This window comes from Symphalangus syndactylus, chromosome 17, assembly GCF_028878055.3.
Source record: "Symphalangus syndactylus isolate Jambi chromosome 17, NHGRI_mSymSyn1-v2.1_pri, whole genome shotgun sequence".
Lineage (NCBI taxonomy): Eukaryota > Metazoa > Chordata > Mammalia > Primates > Hylobatidae > Symphalangus > Symphalangus syndactylus.
In genome coordinates, this window is record NC_072439.2 from 62,467,241 (window position 1) to 62,488,746 (window position 21,506).

Consider the following 21,506-nt stretch of genomic DNA (forward strand, 5'->3'; position numbering starts at 1 on the left):
CTGAGTTTGGAAGTCTCATTAAGACAGTGCAAATAAAATATCAAAAGGAGTTTATTAAAATACATATTTTGTTATACATAAAACTTACTTAGAAATATTTCAAGATTTATATACGTTAACTTTTGCAATCTTCCTGCTGGTAAAAATACAAAACAGCAGCATAAGAACCAGTTACTCATATATTCAACTATATTCATGCATACTTAACAAAATGAAAAGTTTTCCTAAAAACTAGCAAGATACAAAATAATGTCATCTAAAATGACGTATATACTTACGTTTTTAGCTATTTTCTTACAGATTACAAACCCTTACCAACATTAATCTTGGCCTACTTTAAAGTTGAGTGATAGCATGAACTCTGAAAAGAGAATGCGTGGGTTTTCTCACAGCTCTATGGCCTTGGGCAAGTCACTTGTCGGTTCCCTCATCTACAAAAAGTGGGGGTTAAAAATATTCACATCACAGAAATGAGATTAAGTAGCTTAACAATGGCTAATAAACATTTCATTGCTTGTGTTTTTGAAACTACAGGGCACTTTTATGGTGTGACTAGTATTTTAAGTAATCAGTGCAACTTAACATTTTTATCTCTAAATAGCTGAGTATGTGTTTCTCCTTAGCTCTACTATGCCCTTTAAATGTTCTTTGCCCACACAATAGTTAATTGTGCTAGGTGTAAGTCTGATTCTAATAATAAATTGATATAATAGTCATCTTAGTGTTAAGACTTATTCTCAGCAGATAAGAGTTTTAGAACTAGTTCCCTGAAAAAGCTGTATTTATTTATGATAGTTTATGTGCAATTTGTAGGGCCAGGAGCATAGTCTAATCTGACCCAGAATGTCTTTCTGAACTAGCTCTTCTTCGGTGATCCAAGAGCAGCCCCTTTGGGATTTCTGGAAAGCACCATCAACCTGCACTTAGGGTTGCATGGACGGTGGGCCAAGAGTCGTAACACATGCATCATAACTCCAGTCCCTCTTAAAGGGAACTAAAGGGCTTTGATTTAATAGGTCCTCTTAAGCAAAGCTAATAGATTAAGTTGTTGGGCCAGGCGTGGTGGCTCACGCCTGTAATCCCAGCACTTTGGGAGGCTGACGCAGGTGGATCATGAGGTCAGGAGATCGAGACCATCCTGGCTAACACAGTGAAACCCCGTTTCTACTAAAAATACAGAAAATTAGCTGGGTGTGGTGGCGGATGCCTGCAGTCCCAGCTACTCGGGAGGCTGAGGCAGGAGAATGGTGTGAACCTGGAAGGCAGAGCTTGCAACGAGCCGAGATCACGCCACTGCACTCCAGCGAGGGCGACAGAGCAAGACTCCATCTCAAAAAAAAAAAAAAAAAGATTAAGTTGTTGGTACTTTTGCATTAGCTTAATTAAGGGAATGTGGTAGAAAATTTAAATGAGTTAAGATGAATAAAGTCCACATGATGCCATCAAAACCTGTTGCAGACCAAGTTACCAACATGATTCTGTTCTAGTAAAAATGAGTTTTTAATCCAAGAACTGATTTGACTGACGAGCAGAAAAAACATACAATCTTAAATTTACACAAACTATAGAATACGACAAGTATTAGAAAATGCTGGCCCCCAGGCACAGTGTGGCTAACATCTGTAATCCCAGCACTTTGGGAGGCAAGGTGGGCAGATCTCTTGAGCCCATAAGTTTGAAACCAACCTAGGCAATATGGCAAAACCTCGTTTCTACAAAAAATTTTTTAATTAGCCAGGCATGGGGGTGTGTGCCTTGTCCCAGCTACTCCAGAGGCAGAGGCGGGAGGATCAATTGAGCCTGGGTGGTCGAAACTGCAGTGAGTCATGACTAGACAACTATACTCCAGCCTGGGCAACAAGGTGAGACCCAGTCTCAAAAATTTCTTTTAAAAAGCCACTGTTCTCTAACAGTTATCCAAAAGCAATAGCTTTATTTGGAGTGAATGGTGATAAACATTTAGGGCTCTTAAATCTATCTAAAACACAGGTATGTTTGATCAAAAGATCTTTAAGCCATGCCTTATCACTTTAAGACTTTGTTGCTTGATTTTGAAACCTTTCTATCATCCTTATTCATCCATTCAAAAGCTTCAAGCCACATCAAAATAAAGGTATATGTACTTTCAGGATTTTGTTATATATATATATAAAGAACTGTAAAGCCAATTAACTGCAGTATATAATAATGATAAAAGACAATATTGGTACAAGAATGTTTAAATGTCACAGCAACATTATGTCAACCTTCATAAAGCCAATAAAAATGGGATGGTGTATTAATTTTCAAATTGTTACTAGATTCTGTTTCCCAAAGATTTTAGTATTTCAGATATTTCTAACTTTGACATATCATTGCTAACCAAAAGAAGTAACAAATATAAACATGTTTATATTAGTTGCAGCGCTAATAAAGCTTAGTTTGCTATTTATCCATGCCACCCCATTTTTCATTTAGCAATGTACAGAATAAGCCCATTTAAACAATTCAGGTTGACGTTTTCAATGGGAAACTATTTTCCATACGAATTCCTTCAACAAATAGAAAATGTGACACAGTGTATTCTTTACCTCATGCAGACTGTTAGATAAACTTTGGTAAACAGATAGAGAGGCTTCAGAAAACCATATTAAAGTGATTTCATTTAAAAAGGTTATGATGTGTTGGTTGAAAAAGAGTATCGACATCAGTATCACTGAAATCAATGTAACTACAACAATGTTTAAAATTTTTAAAAATTCAATTTCCTTTTCATCCTTATCAGGCCAGGAACATGGCATCCTTTTTGGAGAAATTTTCATTTTGGGAATGAGAACGTTCTTAATTTGTCCAATTTCTGTTCTGCTCCATTCTTCTTTCAATATTTTGCTTACTCGAGGATAAATTTCAACAGGTTGAACCTCAGGAAGTGGTCTTTGTTTCAAGATCTGTACATGCTGGCGTACATCATCAACTTTTTCAAGAAATGTAAGTGGAGACTCTTCTTGTAAAGATGTTGTCAGTGTCATTAATTCAAGCTGCTGCTCTCTTATTTTCCTCATTCTTTCAATTTGTGGAGTATATTCTTGATTAATTAGATTACCAACATCACAGAGAGCCGTTAGGAAACTTTTTTTTTTCTGTTCTAATATATCATTAAGCTCCTTAAAATACTGGAGAACAACTTCCTTATCGCCTTGGATCATTTTCTCAGAATGAGATTTTTGTTCTTCCAGCTTTTCAATAAGACAGGTAAGATCTGTCCAGTGTGTGTCAGTCAACTGTTCAAGCAGTTTTTGAGGAGTGTCCTTTTCTTTCAAATAGGCACTTTGAAGGTCATCTATAGGATGACCATGATGTTGACCTATGGTAAGGCAATGACCACAAACTAATTTTTTGTCTAATAGACAGTAAACATTTAATGGTTGCCTGTAATGTTCAGGGCAGGTGACAATATCTGGATGGTCTTCTTGCTGGTACTTTTCAATAATAGCTCTTAGTGCAAAATTAACAGGTAAAGATTCAATGCCAGTTGGAGCAATTTCAATAATACTTCTGCAATTAGGGCACTTGAGTGGAATTCGTAAAGGTCTCCATATATAAAAGTTACCAGATGCCTGAAGAATGTTTTCCAAACAATTTCTACAAAATGTATGAGAGCATGGCAGTACACGAGGATCTTCAAAAATACTGTAACATATGGGACAAGTTAACTCTTCCTCAAAATTGTGCATTTCCTGTCAAGAGAAAAATGTATTTTAAGTTTACATAGAGACACCTGTACATATTATTTAACATTCTAGGCATTAACCTCCAAATTGTTACCATACTGCTTGTCATTTAAAAGAGAACAAGGTATTTTTAAAATGAAGCTTTCTGAGTAATTCAATTCCTAGTATATACAGTGAATAATTGATCACAATTAAGAGTTTATTCCTTAGGGACCAAAATCATCCCAAGGCAATTATCATTAATTTGTAGTAAAATGCTTCAAATTTAAGTTATTTAAATTTGTTGCTATGTGATATGGTTTGGCTGTGTCTCCACCCAAATCTCATCTTGAACTGTAGCTCCCATAATTCCCACACATTGTGGGAGGGACTTGGCGGTAGATAACTTTAGTCATGGGGACAGTTCCCCCATACTGTTCTTGTGGTATCACGAGATCTGATGGTTTTGTAAGAGGAAACCCCTTTCGCTTGACTCATTCTCTTTTCTTGTCTGCTGCCATGTGAGACGTGCCTTTAACCTTCTGCCATGATTGTGAGGTCTCCCCAGCCACCTGGAACGGTGAGTCCATTAAACCTCTTTTTCCTTATAAATTACCCAGTCTCAGGTATGTCTTTATCAGCAGTATGAAAACAGACTAATACACTACATAATAAAGACTAAAATTCAAAGTGTTCTGTTAAAGTCTACTTAGTGATTACAACTATTTTGTCCAACGTTTTAACATTTAAGATGATAAAATCAAAACCAAGCACATATAATGAGTAGACAAGACTATTTCTATTATAACAAGTTAGGCCTAGCAAAAGTATATTCTTTAATACAAAAGGAGGAAACATGTCCCAGTTGGCTCAATAATGGTTTCTAAAGCAAGTTATCAAATTTCTCCACAGTAAATGTTACTACCATAAATTTTTTAGCTTCTCAAATTAGAATACAAGAATGCTTAAACCCCAGGATCAGCATAGTATAATTTTCTAAGGCAATAATTTTAACTTGGAGATTTAGAAGGCAGAAAAATTTTGAATTAATCCTCATAATAAAAATCAGTTTGAAAGATAAGAGTTGACTATGGTAACTGTGAATTATTGCCTTAATTTTTAAGTGAAAAACTAGAGCACTAAATGGTAAAGAACAAAAAGGAGACCATTAGTCATCTTTCCTTCATGAAAAAGTCTCTGGATCAGTATTTCTCTGAGACAGAAAAAGAAATGCAGCAATTGTTCAGAGACCATCTCTGACACAAGTAACTTGACCTCTTGGCAAGCTACTATTGATATTTCCAGTAACAGAAGCCTGACCATTTTGCAACCTACCACCTCCTACTGTTTTCCTTTATACCTGCCCTCAATGCATAAGCCACAATTCTAAAGACTAGCTTACCCCTTGATAGAGAAAAATCAAGTTACACCACTGTTGAAAGTACCTTAGGCAAAACTTAAAAACCCAAGTGCCATGGCCAGGCGCAGTGGCTCACGCCTGTAATCCCAGCACTTTGGGAGGCTGAGGTGGGTGGATCACCTGAAGTCGGGAGTTTGAGACCAGCCTGACCAACATGGAGAAACTCCGTCTCTACTAAAAATACAAAATTAGCCCAGTGTGGTCCCAGCTACTTGGGAGGCTGAGACAGGAGAATTGCTTTAACTCAGGAGGCGGAGGTTGCAGTGAGCCAAGATTACACCATCACACTCATCTGGGCAACAAGAGCAAAACTCCATCTCAAAAAAAAATAAACACCCAAGTGCCATTCACGTAAAATATAAAGGTTACCAAATCACATGCTATAAAACTAACTTTTAAGATTAAAAATCTGTGAAAACAGCAACTAAAAGTAACTAACTGCATTTTTAATAAAATGCAAACTTGGCTCCTTATCTTTATGATCTGTCAAACTCTTACTCTTCCTTCAAGGCTCAACTTGAGGCTGCCTTTTCCCCAGATTAGGTCCCCTGTTATTCTCATTAAACACTGCATTTTTACTTCATAGCACTTTAACAAGATTTTATTTAAAAGAATTTTGTAACTTTTCTGTATACATTAGAATGTAGGCCTCCTATAAGGGCAGGAATTGTGTCTAAATGGTTATGTTCCTGCAATTAGGCACAAATTTTAACACAGCAGGCATTCACTTGTTATTGGTTCAATGAACAAATGCCTTTTCAGAGACCTGTGTTAATACAGATTTTTGTTTTGGGGTTTTTTGGTTTTTGTCTTTTAATAGCAAAATCTCTACTTAGGAAAAGGTGTAAAAGGAATATCTATGAGAAAATACTCCATTCAGGCCGGGCGCAGGGGCTCACGCCCGTAATCTCCACACTTTGGGAGGCCGACAGGGGTGGATCATGAGGTCAGGAGATTGAGACCATCCTGGCTAACATGGTGAAACCCCATCTCTACTAAAAATACAAAAAAAATTAGCCAGACGTGGTGGCGGGCACCTGTAGTCCCAGCCACTTGGGAGGCTGAGGCAGGAGAATGGCGTGAACCCGGGAGGCAGAGCTTGCAGTGAGCCGAGTTCACGCCACTGCACACCAGCCTGGGCAACAGAGTGAGACTCTGTCTCAAAAAAAAAAAAAGAAAAAAGAAAACACTCCATTCAGAATGACAATATTCAGATCCCGAATGAGCCAAAGTGTGTCACACAGAGACTACGCTTGAACTGTAAAGCACTCCAGTAATCTAAAGTAATTGAGCAACAGTAAAGAAGATGACATTCACTGCAGATAAATTCAAGTGAGTGCATGTTGGCAAGACTTTACAACTTTACCCTACACCTACAGAAAGCTATGAAGTCATACAGAAACCACCCAAGAAAAACAAAGGTGTTTTTCAGAGTATTTCAGTGATGTCAGAATTCACATTGAAGGAATAAACAGAATAACACTTTGTAGGAAATAAAATTTGGGCAGTGGACATACATTTAATCTAGATTTAATATTACTGGAGCTATTCAATTGTTTAAGTAGCAAAACTAGTCCTAAAATAGAATCTAACTTTTCTCTCCAAACCCCTATTCTGTGCTTGCAAAAAACGAGGGAACAGCTCTGAGAATGCATTTAGGGGCCCAAAAGCTCAACCTTCTTTAGAATGAGAATATTCACAACATTGTAAAGCATATCCTAAGCTTACATAAAATGGAAGCAGGCCAAAGCAGGTGGATCACTTGAGGCAAGTAGTTTGAGACCAGCCTGGCCAACATGGTGAAACCCTGTATCTACAAAAAATGCAAAAATTAGCCAGGCATGGTGGCGCACACCTGTAATCCCTATAATCCCAGCTACTCAGGAAGCTGAGGGATGAGATGGCGCAACTGCACTCCAGCCTGGGTAACAGAGCAAGACTCTGTCTCAAAAAAAGGGAAAAAAAAAAAAAAGGAAGCAAAAATCATGGTTGGTCTCAAAGTTACTGCTATCATATGTAAAATTTTTAATAATACTTTTTAGACAAAAATTTGTGGATAACTTGAAGTTCACAGAAGTCAAAATCTATTCTCAGACTACCCTTTTCTCACTGATTTATTGATTAAAAACTAATTTTAGGCAACAAATTCAAGAGAAACTAGAACTGAAAAATAACTTCATAAGGTCAGGAACTTTCTGACTCTGGTTGCTGCCTGAGAAGTAAACTATATAGGTGGGCCAGGTGCAGTGGCTCACGCCTGTAATTCCAACACTTTGGGAGGCCGAGGTGGGAAGATCACTTGAAGCCAGTTCAAGACCAAGCTGGGCAACACCATGAGACCCCATCTCTATGAAAAATTAAACATTAGTTGGGCACAGTGATACACACCTATAATCCCAGCTACGCGGGAAGCTGAGGCAGGAGGATCACTTCACTTGAGCCCAAGAAGTTGAGGCTGCAGTGAGCCACGACTATTCCACTGCACTCCAGCCTAGGCAACAGAGCAAGACCCTGTCTTTTTTTTTTTTTTTTTTAGAAAAAAAAAAGATACAGGTGGCTACCATGCTTACAGGCTAGTTCTTTCAGAAACCAGTATGAAATTTTATGCAGCAGAAATTTTCCACAACCAGTCTAGGCTTCTGAAAGGAAGAAAAAGAACAAAAAATTAACCTATGTATATTTTCTAGGATGAACATCTTGGATTTAGCTATGCTGTATGTAGGTTTCCAAACAGTAAAAACATCAATAACACTGGAAATAATAAGACAATGGAGTAATGCCTTTGATATTCTCAGGGAAAAAAAATGGCTTCTGAAATGGAAATTAAAATTCTATACCTAGAAAAAAAAAATCCATTTTTATATAAAGACAGTTGGACAATACAAGATCTCAAAAATGAACAACCTTCTTCCACTCTTTCTAAAGAAGCTACTGCAGGGAGAAAAGAAAAGCAAGAATGTTCACCAGCATAATGGTGAAATAAAGTCCAGGACAACTGTGAAAGCCTAGGGAAGAGTCACTCTAGAAGAGGAAGAAAGATCCAAAAGACAGATCTTTTTTTTTTTTGAAACAGAGTCTCGCTCTGTCGCCCAGGCTGGAGTGCAGTGGCACTATCTCCGCTCACTGCAAGCTCTGCCTCTTGGGTTCATGCCATTCTCCTGCCTCAGCTTTCCCAGCAGCTAGGACTACAGGCGCTCACCACCACGCCCAGCTAATTTTTTTGTATTTTTAGTAGAGATGGGGTTTCACCATGATAGCCAGGATGGTCTCAATCTCCTGACCTCATGATCTGCCCGCCTCGACCTCCCAAAGTGCCGTGATTTCAGGCATGCAGAAGACAGATCTTTAAGTAAATAAATGGAACTGACAGAAATGCTTCATGTATATGAAACATATTGAGAGGTAACTAAATTTAGGGAAAAAACGTGATAGAATCATGAAAAGAGAGGAAATATTAATAATATAGTATATGGCTCAGCTGTCACTGTAACAGTCATAATATTGTAAATATCAAATACTGATTTTACCAAAGAGTAACAAAATTATATTGAGGGGGAAAATAAGGAAAGGAAACAGTTTAAGAACTAAATCTTAATTTTTCCTTATGAGAAAGTCAATACATACTTAAAAAATAACCCACAAAAAATAAATATCTAGAAATATAAAAGAAAATACCAAAAGAAATGTTAAAGCAGATAAAAGTGACTGCTTCTAGAGGGCAAGAATCTGTTTTTCATTATAAGTCATGGTTTCACTTTTTTTTTTTTTTTTAAAAAAAAGAAAAGGTTATGTGAGAAAAGGACCCTGGCTAGCAACAGTGGACTTATTACGTAGGTGAAACCTCACTGGGAGCAGTCCTCAGAGAGAATAGACAGAAAATGTTTCTTTCAGACCTTTGGAGACCTCAGACTCTCAGTTAACCTTTCCTAGATCCAGACAAGGGGGCAGACTTCAGAGAAAGCCTGGCTGCATCAGGGCAGATTCTCTACCGATGCAAATCTCCCCAAGACAGCTTTGCAGCTATGTTTGCATTTCCAGCCCTTCTGAATAGCCATTTTGAAACATATCAAGGAAATATATTTTGGGGTAAAATATATTGGTTTCCTTCATACAGCTATAAAACATGGTTTCACTTTTAACTATTAAGCAATTAAAAATATAATACAATTTTAAGGAAATAAGGATAATCCTACAAGTATCCACACAGAAAAGAAGGATGAAAAAAGGAAAACAAAACCAAAGGTCTCAGAATTCTCCTCTGGGAGACTGGAATTTCCAAAATTGGAATGGCCACAATAATTATCTCCCACATGAGCTGTCCTGTAATGTGACTTTGCTGCTACTCCCTGCGCATGAAGAGATGAAATCTATTCTCCCCCTATTAGAATATGTGTGGGCCATGTGATTGCTCTGACCAACAGGATACAGTATAAGTGATGTGGTGAGTTCTAGGTATAGCCCTTAACTAGTTTGGCAGGTTGCGGCCTCGGAGCCACAAACTGCTATGTAAGAAGTCCAGGCTACTTTGCTGAAGAGACAGGCCAAATAGAAGGGCAAGGAGCTGCCAGACACATGAGTGAAAAAGACATCTTGAATATCTGGCCAGCCAAGCTTTCAGATGTTTGTTACACAGCAGGAAATAACCAGAACATCACCAGCAACAAGGAATGCTAGACCACAATGTAGCAATGTCCACAAAGTCTAGAAGGAAAGGGATATGAGCTGAGAATTCTGTACACAGCCAAGACATAATTTATTCATGTGAAACAACAGAAATACTCTTCAGTAAAATCTACAGAGCTAAAAAAAAAATTACATGGGCAGAGCTGACACCATACACTTTACTTACCAAACCAAAAGGAATATAAAATAACTCAACTTAAAAAAAGAGGAAAAAAAAAGGAAAAGTGGAAAAAAAAGAATAAAAATTGGCCTGGCATGATGGCTCATACCTGTAATCCCAGCACCGTGGAAGGCCAAGGTGGAAGGATCACTTGAGCCCAGCAATTTGAGACCAGCCCTGGCAACACAGTGAAACCCCATCTCTACAAAATATAAAAAAACTTAGCCAAGTATGGTGGCGCATACCTATTAGTCCCAGCTACTCAGGAGGCTGAGGAGGGAGGATTGCTTGAGCCTGGGAGGTCCAGGCTGCAGTGAGCCATAAGCCATGGTCGTTCCACTGCATTCCAGCCTAGACTACAGAGCCACACTTTGTCTCAAAAAAAAAAAAAAAAAAAAGAATAAAGATAAATGGAAGATGATAATGAACTAGAAAACTTAAATTGCTAGAACTGGCTGGGCACTGTGGCTCACACCTGTAATCCCAGTACTTTGGGAGGCCGAGGCAGGCAGACCACCTGAAGTCAGGAGTTCGAGACCAGCCTGGCCAACATGACAAAACCCCGTCTCTACTAAAAATACAAAAATTAGCTGGGCAGGGTGACAGGCACCTATAATCCCAGCTACTCGGGAGGCTGAGGCAGGAGAATCGCTTAAACCTGGGAGGCGGAGGTCGCAGTGAGCTGAAATCATGCCATTACACTCCAGTCTGGGTGACAGAGCAAGACAGTGTCTCAAAAAAAAAAAAAAAATTGCTAGAACTGATAAACCCAGTTTTTGAGACTGAGTCTTGCTCTGTCACCAGGGCTGGAATGCAGTGGTGTGACCATGGCTCACTGCAGCCTCAACTTCCCAGGCTCAAACAATCCTTCCAGTTCAGCCTCCCAAGTAGCTGATAGGTGCGTGTTAACACACATGCCTAATGTTTTTATGCTTTGTAGAGATAGGGTCTCACTATATTGCCCAGGCTGGTCTCAAACTCCTAGCCTCAAGAGATCCTCCCCCTGTCAGCCTCCCAAAGTGCCAGGATTACAGCTGTGAGCCACCATGACAAGTCTAAGAGTTGGTTCTTTAAGTAAATAAACAAGCCATTAGCTATCTGTGATAGGCAGCCTCTAAAATGGCCCCCAATGACCTACACTTCCTCGATACTCTTGAAATCTCCTCTCCCTTGAGTGTGGATTAGGTCCTACTCAACTGTTCCAGAATACAAATATGAAAAGTTTGCTAAATGTTTTGAAGACAGTGTAACATGATTCCAAAACCTGAGACAATACAAACTAAAAATGGACTAATTTCAAAAATGGACACTGATGTAAAATTCTGAATACAATGTTAGCAAAAACAAATACAGGAGTACATTAAAAAAAACACTGTACTATGACTAAATAAGGTTCTTTCCAGAAATACAAAGTTAATTCAATAACGAAAAATCTATTAATATAATTCAGTCAATTAGTTCAATGGAAAAAAATTTACATTCACATTATACGTGAAAAAAGCATATAATATATACAATATCAAAACCAATAAGCAGTCCTCAAAGACAGAAAGTAGAATGGTAGTTGCCAGGGCTTGAGAGCAGGGAAGATGTAGAGTTATCGTTTAATGCAGGGGTCCCCAACCCTTCCTACCCACCCTGCACCCCCACCATGGCAGCAGGCCAGCCCACCTGAGCTCTGCCTCCTGCCAGATCAGTGTCAGCATTAGATTCTCATAAGAGCGTGAACCCTACTGTGAACTGCACACACGAGGGATCTATGTTGTGGCTCATTGTGAGAATCTAACTAATGCCTGATGATGTGCGGCAGAACAGTTTTATCCCAAAACCATGCACCACCCACCCCCACCCGTCCATGGAAAAATTGTCTTCCACAAGACCGGTCCCTGGTGCCAAAAAGGTTGAGGACTGCTGGTTTAATGGGTACACAGTTTCAGTTTGGGAAGATGAAAAAGTTACGGAGATAGTTGATGGTGATAATTACAAAACAATTTGAATGTATTTAATACCACCAAACTGCATACTTAAAAAAATTAAAATGGTAAATTTTATGTTTAGTATATTTTACACAATAAAAAAAAAACTTTAAAAATTTTTCAAGTGTCTTGCCTATTATCCAGTCTTTCTTTTGCTAAATGAATTTGAATCAATTTATACTACTGTATGTTTTTAAAAAGCAAAAAAGTAAAATAATACATGTACAATGTATTTTCCTCTAGTGAGTACTAAGCTCATGTAGAAACCAGTAGTTCAAGATTTCCTGCTTCTCTTTTAAAAGTAACTGAGAAATATGAATATGAAAAAATGAATCTTCTCAGAAAGAAACCTGAGGCTAAATCACTCTACTTACAAATTATTTCACTAATGTCTTGTGTGTTTAAGTGTCAAAACAAATACATTTCTGAATTTCCAAACTTTGTATTAAGTCTTTCTCCAGAGGGCCAATTCACTAGGGAGCCTCGCTGATGTCTAACTGGCATATTAGGTAATAGACAGTATAATAGACGATTAAATAGCACCAAAAATATCATTACACATTCTCCTGTGTAAACCAGTTTTTAAGTTTTAATTCACTAATGCTTTCCTGCCTTTCAACTCTAAACATCAACAGTTGTAAAATGTTAATTACATTTCACAACTTCTGAAAGGAAAATACATTTACTACGTTATAGAATTCGATGACTTGCCCCAAGACTTCTAGCGAGTCAGCTTTAAGTATGGGAAAATTCAAGTGGTGCCACCACCCAAATTGGGGCTCACATCTTTGTGGCGCTAACTGATAAAGAAGAAATACATTTCATGCAATTCAAGACTTAATAATTACAACTGCACCATTTATATACATATATGTTTTTTTAACATTGTTGCAGAAAGTCTGAGAAAAAAGATTTTTAAAAATAATTCTGTCACATATAAATACACAAAAATAATGAGAGATCACCTTAACTTTTTCAAATTAAAAAATCCTATGGTGAGCTGATTTTAACTCTCTTTGTCCATCTGTACTATTTTCTTTCATTTTGATATCAACCTGTTTCCCTAAACTAAAAAATAAAAATAAAAACTAAAAACAAAACAAAAAAAGACTATTAATTCAATTTAACCAGGAATTGACTTGAGAAATTAAGGCTTTAATTGCTTTTGTTATACTTTTCAAAGTAAAAATATATCTGGTGGGAAATATTCATCAACGTGTTTGGTGAAAGGCAATGTCAAAACTAACATTACCTAAAATCAAAATTTCACCTTGCCAGATTAAATAGCCACTTACTCATTTAAAAAGACCAATATATGAACGCACAGTGAAAAAGTATCCAGGTAACTTAATTTGCAGTTTTGTGTAGTTCTGCAGATCTGTATGTATAAAATAACAACTTTGCATGTGTTTTGAGATGTACACATTCTTGTAAAATTTCTAGAAGGATGTACAAAAAAGTTAAGTGACTACCTTTAAGGTATAGATCAGAGAAGGGAGTTGTTTACTTTTCACTTTATGCTCCGCTCCTTCGATAAGATGGTTGGAATTTTATACACCACCAACACAATGTTTTTTCAAAAGACTTGTAAATTTCACTTTATAGTTTAAAATCATACACTCTGTAAAAACTTAATTGTTTTTCATATTTAATTTCCCAGAACTTACCTACTTCGTCAATCTCGTGGTTTGGGGACTGAATACACTCTTCTCCAACTCCTCCAGAATCTTTTATTCTTATTCTAAAATTAAAATAATGTTATCTTTAATGTTTTCAATTTATTGTCTCATGTCATAAAAATGGTTGTTAGTTCACTGTCTTTGATGTTTATCTTCACGATGCTTCACTGTGTTTTCAGAAAAGTCACAAACACCAACACAGCTGCTGGAGCTGCAGTAGAGGTATGACTTGTTCCTTGAAAATCCTAACTGACCAAACAGACTGCCACAAAGGACCTCTTTTCACAACGTCAAGTAGCTTATGAGCTCTCTGGTGATGGCAGAAAAAACATTCACGGTCATTTTAGAGTGCTTAAAATTAACTACAAGACAAAAGCATCCACGGGAGTAAAATACTTTGCCAGCTCTAAATTATAACTGATTTAGTATAGTTTGCTCATCTCTCTGTTCTGCCATGTCAATGCTGTGGGACCTGGGTCAGTATTACCAAATACCTCTCAAAAGTGAGGCTTCACATCTGTAAAATGGGTAACTGCACCTACCTCAATTAAGTCCTGCGAGCACCCCCCACAAAGGGGCTCAAAATGGCAGTACTCTTCCCTTCCCCTTCTCAAAGCTCCTCTCTCCCAGGCCTCCCTCCTAACGCGCCTCCGCCTCGGCACCCGCCCGTCCCCAACCCCGCGGGGCTGACCGACTCGGTGGCGTCCGCTCAGCTCACCCTCGCCACCACAGAGGGCCTCCTCCCTCACAGGAACGCAGCTCCACAGTGGAGGGACGGGAAAGTGGCTTCCCAAACTCCAGTGTGGGACAAGAGGGAATGAGTGCAGGTCCCAAGCCACTCCCTCCATCGTCACGCCCCCAGGACTCACCGCCAAACACACTGGGCACACCAGCCTGTGCTACAGGAAAAGAAAAAAGACTCAGAACCACCTTCTCGCATCCGTAAAGGTCCTTAGACTCACCGGGGGGAGGAGGCGGACCAGGCAACTCCACAGCGCCGAAACACAGCGCCACGGACTCCAGGCGGATGCTGAGAGCCGCCCCGAGTCCCCGCCCTCCTCCGCCCCGAAGGGCTTCAGGTGCCCAGACCGGGCGGGGCCTCGCGGAGCCTCGCGGCGCAGGCGCAGTCTGCAGGCAACGTTCAACTGCAAGGCATTGGCCAATGGGAACTATTGCTGGGCTCGTTCGAAAATAAACGGCAGACGGCGCGGCCCGAAGCAGGTGGCTGGGGTCAGTTCAAGGCTGGCGCTCAGCTTTCCGCGCCTGCGTGCTAGGCACAGGCCACCTCTCGGAAGCTTGGCCTCGCAGTAGAGGCTCTCTATCCTGTGGGGGGCTTCGGCCAGTGGGCTTCGTGAGCTGGGGTCCCGCCTGGGGAATCCGGATGGCACCGGTGGTCTGGGGGAGAGGCGGGGCCTGGCGCGGGACAAGGCGAAGCGTCGGCGGCCGACGGCTTCTGAGGAATTATCTTTCACTTGGAGCCACACGGGGCGGGGCCTGCTGCTAGGCTGTGGAGCGCAGTGTCTTCCAACGTTGCCTCACAGACCCGCTGCTCCCGGAAGTCGCCACGCATCCTCAGGGCACACCCACACCTGTTGCCTGCGCCCTTCGCCGCTCAGCTGTTTGCTTTTGTTTACGCATTCCGGAGACCTGACCCACCGGAGCACTGGGTTTTGGAGCGCTCTTTGTATTCAACTCCGAGAGCGAGTGGGAAACCCGGAACTGGGTTGGGTGGATCCCTGCGTCTCTCCCTAGCCTTCGTCCTCTTCTCCCATTTTTCCACTTTATGAAAGTATTGCCTAGAGATGAGGGCTGTCCAACTCAACACTTCCAACTTCAAGTTCCTACTTCATCTCTAACTCCCTAGAGTTAGAAAACAACGTACAGCTCAGAGGTCCCTTTCCCTTTTTTTCTTGAGAAACTTTATTCAGCTTTATCTCAAGACATCACCGCTTCCCTCTCCTGTCAACCTTAAATAGTGAGGTTCTGGAAATATGATTAAGGATAGAGTTTATTCCAGCGTAAGGCTTGAGGGTAGCCACCCAGGAGACACCAGCTCCAAATGGGGTCAGCATTCCAAAGTGAAGAAGTTAAGGTTTCACTTAGGTGGCCAGAGACAAATTTTAACAGGATTTCATTTCCCGTTAAGAGACCAGTGCATACTTACAGCTATTTGGTAGGTTACAGATGGCTACATTCCAAGAAAGGGTACTTTGTTACTCCATGAGGAGGGGTAGTGATCTCAGGGGGTTGTATCTCCGGTATGGTTTGGTCCTCCTATTTTAATTATTTATAGAAACAAAAGGCAGACGTTGCAGATGCCTGCTGCTTGACTCAGGCTGTAGCCACATTCCTCTCAAGGCTCAGAATAAAGTTCCAACAGCTTTAAGTTTAAATTATTTAACTTCAAATAACTATACTTAGGTCATTTTGTTTACTAATGTGCTAAATAAAGATGTGGGCTCTAGGCCGGGTGCAGTGGCTCAGGCCTGTAATCCCAGCACTTTCGGGAGGCCAAGGCAGGTGGATCACCTGTGGTCAGGAGTTCGAGACCAGCCTGGCCAACATGGTGAAACCCCGTCTCTACTAAAAATACAAAAATTAGCTGGGCGTGGTGACAGGCACCTGTAATCCCAGCTAGTCGGGAGGCTGGGGCAGGAGAATCGCTTGAACCCGGGAGGCGGAGGTTGCAGTGAGCCAAAATGGCACCACTGCATTCCAGAAAAAAAAAAAAAAAGCTATGGGCTCTATATACTGCACATTGCAGTACATCCAGGTCCTAGATTTTTATTCAGTAAATTACAGAAAATATTAAAGATATAAAGCAGAAAGTAAGGCAATATTAGGCCTTAGTCCATCTCAGCTTCACCAATTCAGCTCCTAGAAAGGTTGCTTATGAAGTGTGAATTGTAGTGGTAGCTACTGTTTCATGGTGGTAAATATTCGTTTTGACTTTATGTACATTTTCTATTAAACATTGGAGTCATCCTGATAGACATCTTTGTAACTTCCTGTCAAAACAACATGTGGGACAGGCCTAGTGGCTCATGTGTGTAATTCCAGCACTTTGGGAGGCCAAAGTGGAAGAACTGCTTGAGCTCGGGAATTTGAGAGCAGTCTGGACCACAAAGTGAGAACCCATCTCTACAAAAAATAAAATAATTAGCCGGAGTGGTGGCTCACACCTGTAGTCCCAGCTACTTGGGAGACTGAGGCAGGAAGATTGCTTGAGCCCAGGAAATCAGGGCCACAGTGAGTTATGATCACACCACTGCACTCCAGCCTGGGCAGCTGAGTGAGACCCTGTCTCAAAAACGAACAAAAAAACCCAACATATTATGAATTATCTATCCATAGCAGTAAATGCACTATATTTCTATTAAATTATTGTCTTTTAAAAAAAGTGTAATTGCTTCTGGAATTGAATTAATATGGCTGAAAATGTTTTTGAGCTATAATTTTTTTCACCTGTTTTCCCCTCTGTGCTTTCTTACCCCAAAACAGTTATGTATGTAGCAAGAAAACAGAAGAACCTCACACTAGACTTACTGGCTGTTGTTTCCCAAAAAGCCTGAGCCCATGGAGAAAAATAGTATTTGAGAGATCCCGCCTGCTCGGTCGCGGGCGGCGGCGCGGCCATGAAGTTGAAGCTGAAGAACGTGTTTCTCGCCTACTTCCTGGTGTCGATCGCCGGCCTCCTCTACGTGCTGGCCAGCCATGTGACTGCCTTCCTCCCCTGCGGGCAGCAGCCAAGCAGCTACAGCAGAAGGATCTGAGGATTTCCCAGCTGCAAGCGGAACTCCGACGGCCACCCCCTGCCCCTGCCCAGCCCCCTGAACCTGAGGCCCTGCCTACTATCTATGTTGTTACCCCCACCTATGCCAGGCTGGTACAGAAGGCAGAGCTGGTACGGCTGTCCCAGACACTGAGCCTGGTGCCCCGGCTGCATTGGCTGCTGGTGGAGGATGCTGAGGGTCCCACCCCGCTGGTCTCAGGGCTGCTGGCTGTCTCTGGCCTCCTCTTCACACACCTGGTGGTCCTCTTGCCCAAAGCCCAGCAGCTTCGGGACGGCAAGCCTGGCTGGGTTCATCCCCGTGGTGTCAAGCGGCGGAACAAGGCCCCGGACTGGCTCCGGGGCAGAGGGGGTGCTGTGGGTGGGGAGAAGGACCCACCACCACCAGGGACCCAAGGAGTCGTGTACTTGGCTGACAATGACAACACCTACAGCCGGGAGCTGTTTGAGGAGATGCGCTGGACCTGTGGTGTCTCAGTGTGGCCTGTGGGGCTGGTGGGTGGCCTGCGATTTGAGGGCCCTCAGGTACAGGATGGCCGGGTAGTGGGCTTCCACAAAGTATGGGAGCCCAACAGGCCCTTCCCTGTGGATATGGCCGGATTTGCTGTGGCCCTGCCCTTGCTATTAGCTAAGCCCAATGCCCAGTTTGGTTCCACTGCTCCCCGGAGCCACCTGGAGAGCAGTCTTCTAAGCCACCTTGTGGATCCCAAGGACCTGGAGCCACAGGCTGCCAACTGCACTCGGGTACTGATGTCGCATACATGAACAGAGAAGCCCAAGATGAAGCAGGAGGAGCAGCGACAACGGCAGGGCTGGGGCTCAGACCCAGCAATTGAGGTGTGATGGTGGCCCCAACCCAACTACCACCTCTTTTCTGTCATAGACCTTGTGGGACTGGGCCCCAGGCCTGCCCAGGATGTGGTTTTCCAAGTCCTGACCCCTTGAAGCCAGAAGTGGCCCCTCTGCCCCTCCAGGCCCAGGGTATGGTCCTGCTGCTTCACCTCTCCCCCAGCCTGCCATATGGCACTGCCCACAGGCTGGGGACAAGCAGCCCTTGTATTGAGCCAGGTTGGCCCTGTCTAGGGTGGAACAGAAGGACAGATGGACCCAGGAGGGAGGGCAGCTGAGTAACTGGGTAACTTATTGGGGCTGGACATGCACTGGGGGGCTGGAGGAACTGGGCTGGACCCTCCCCACCTGAGCATGCTGACCCCCTTCCTACCTCCAGAATAAAGAATCTCAACCTGAAGAAAAAAAAAATATTTGAAGGAAGAGGCCAAATGCTTGAGAGAAGCAGAAAGAATTGTTTGCCCCAAAATAGAGATGACTCAGGTCCTAGTGGGGGAAAACTATGACACCAAAAGGGAAGGGTTATATTGGTGCCTCCAGGGAGTCTGCTTTAGAGGCCCATGGGTTCCCAACCCTGCCAAAGATTCAAGATTTCTGTAGCCCAGCAATAACTTGGGGGTTGAGGAGGCTGGGATGGTGTGGAGAACCACAGGAGCCTACAAAAACAATGGTGGCCTCAGTGGTGGCAGACAACTTGGCATACTTGGTTTTGTGGACTGTGATTAACATACTCTACAAAAGATAATGTTTTTCTGGGAAGGTGGGACAAGAGAACTAATACTCAAATGCAGGAGTACATGCTTCAAATCCATAAGCCTAAAACTCAGGTGGTAAGTTGCTCAGCCACCCAAAAAACAGGTGGGGAAGAGGACAGTTGAGTTGAGCTGCGTGGGGGTCTCTCTCTCTCTTTTTTTTTTTTTTTTTGAAGCTAGAGTCTTGCTCTGTCGCCCAGGCTGGAGTGCAGTGGCGCGATCTCGGCTCACTACAACTTCCACCTCCCAGGTTCAAGCGATTCTCCTGCCTCAGCTTCCCAAGTAGCTGGGATTACAGGCATGTACCACTATGTCCAACTAATTTTTGTATTTTTAGTAGAGATGGGGTTTCACCATGTTGGCCAGACTGGTCTTGAACTCCTAACCTCAAGTGATCCACCCACCTTGGCCTCCCAAAGTGCTGGGTTTATAGGCTTGAGCCACCGCACCCGGCCTTACTTCCAGTAATCTTTTGATAGAATATTGGAAAGAGATAAAAGATGATAAACATTTGCAGTTATTACCAGGTGTAGAAGAGGAGGCAATATAACATTAATTTTATGACAACCAGGCCAAGTGCGGTGGCTTATGCCTGTAATCCCAGCACTTTGGGAAACAGAGGCAGGCGGATCAGTTGAGTTCAGGAGTTTGAGACCAGCCATGGGCAACATGGTGAGACCCCATCTCTACAAAGAATTTTTTTTTTTAATTATGACAACCTTTTGGTGCTCAGGTCAGACTTTTTGCTTCTAGGCATCTTCTGTCTCAGTTGCTAAAACAGGAGGCATCAGTAACAGAGAAGTGCCCTATAGGCAAGCTAAAACACTTTGATTAGGGGTATTAATAGCTATAGAGTTTAAATACTCCACTCCTGTCTCCCATCACATTAGCGTCAGCAGAATTCTTTTTTTTTTTTTTTTTTTTGAGACAGAGTCTTGCTGTCGCCCAGGCTGGAGTGCAATAGTGCGATCTCGGCTCACTGCAGGCTCCGCCCCCCGGGGTTCACGGAAGTCTCCTGCCTCAGCCTCCCGAGTAGCTGGGACTACAGGTGCCCGCCACCTCGCCTGGCTAATTTTTTGTATTTTTAGTAGAGACGGGGTTTCACTGTGTTAGCCAGGACGGTCTCTATCTCCTGACCTCGTGATCCACCCGCCTCGGCCTCCCAAAGTGCTGGGATTACAGGCGTGAGCCACCGCGCCCGGCCAGCCTCAGCAGAATTCTAATAAAGAGAACGTGATTTTCTGAAGTTAGAAAGCTCCTGTGTTTCATTTCTAGGACTTCACAGAAAATGCACAGCTCTCATCTGGAGCCTGGAGTGCAAAGAAAACAAAAAAACAGCAGCAGCTGGCACCATAATTATAGTGGCAATCAATCTGTGATAATGAGCTAGGAGAATCTATCTGACAGTTCACAGAAGGTCATTTTATCTGGAAAAAAGCACACAGCTATATGACGCAGTGGAGTTTATAGACTCAGAGACCTGGAGTTTGGGGGGATTTTGGAGGCAATGTAGAACCTCATTTTTAGAGGAGAGAAACCTATCAACCATGTTGGTGTTGCTTTCAGCTGAGCTTGAGTTCGTTTGCATATTACTACCTAAAAATATATAAACTACACAATTTTAAAAACTAGAACATAAACAGACTTTGTTTTCACACAGCCCTTTTCAGCTATATCTCTGAATGCACCTTGGAAGACTCCAAAGATGTGTCTGTCCTGTAGCAGTTTACCTTGTAACTAGTTTTCCTTTTCTTTATTATCATAGAGTCTTTTTTATTTCAAATGCCACTAACTTTTTTGCCACCAGCTTTTTTAAGTACTCAGTTTTATGGGTGGCTGTAACCTTAAGTAAATTTGGGGATCTCTTTATGTAGGCACTTAATATCCAATTTTCTAGACTATTTTGTAATGGTTATGCATGCATCTATTTTTTAAAAATGATCCAAACATTTTGAATTTCAAGAATTTTTTCTGATAAATGATTCATAGAATTTTTATTTTGATACAGCCTTGTGTGATTCTCTAGTCCATTTCTTCAAACCAATATCTGTTAGTTGCCTTCTAAAATACACAGCATTACAGAGGCAAAGAATACAGCTCCTGTACTGAAGTTGCTTATCTAAGTGAGCTAACATACAGATCTAGTTAAATGACAATATCAGATAAACTGCAGATTAAAGTGTACCTCCAACTGGGACAAGCAGCCCAGGCTGTATGCCACTGAGTTTCCGAGATTTCTGGTGACTGATGACCAGAAGTTGGAGCTGTACCTGGATGATCTTCACCTGTTCTGAGATCCATAGAGGGATTTCCAGAATAGATACAAATCACACCGGCTGCCCACCTCACAATTAGGCCCCCATTCATCATGTCTGTGCTATCTCACCTTTTCAGATGATAATCTCTGTCTCCTGTAATTCAGAATGGTTGGATTTGGGGCAGCAAGACAAGTCTGGGATTGGGTAATGTCTTCCTAATGCTGGTTGGCATTATAGCTGAAAAGCCAAG

The 21,506-nt window shown here is 41.8% G+C and overlaps 1 protein-coding gene and 1 pseudogene across 6 annotated transcripts; one reads left to right on the plus strand and one right to left on the minus strand.

Annotated features, from left to right (window-relative positions):
• Positions 1 to 33: 33 nt before the first annotated feature.
• Positions 34 to 14,710, minus strand: TRIM59 (tripartite motif containing 59). Of its 6 annotated transcripts, none has more exons than XM_063620388.1 (3): positions 14,570 to 14,710; positions 13,600 to 13,669; positions 34 to 3,716 (listed from the first exon to the last, which is right to left on the minus strand). In XM_063620388.1, the coding sequence occupies exon 3, from the start codon at positions 3,711 to 3,713 to the stop codon at positions 2,502 to 2,504; it is 1,212 nt and encodes a 403-aa protein (XP_063476458.1). In that variant the 5' UTR covers positions 3,714 to 3,716; positions 13,600 to 13,669; positions 14,570 to 14,710; the 3' UTR covers positions 34 to 2,501. The 6 variants fall into 6 exon arrangements, with proteins under 6 accessions (XP_063476458.1, XP_063476454.1, XP_063476453.1 ...); XM_063620384.1 differs by having other exon boundaries at positions 13,596 to 13,669; XM_063620383.1 differs by having other exon boundaries at positions 14,477 to 14,704.
• A 2,501-nt stretch (positions 14,711 to 17,211) lies between these two features.
• On the plus strand, positions 17,212 to 18,657 carry LOC134732947 (galactosylgalactosylxylosylprotein 3-beta-glucuronosyltransferase 3-like; annotated as a pseudogene).
• The last annotated feature ends 2,849 nt before the right edge of the window (positions 18,658 to 21,506 follow it).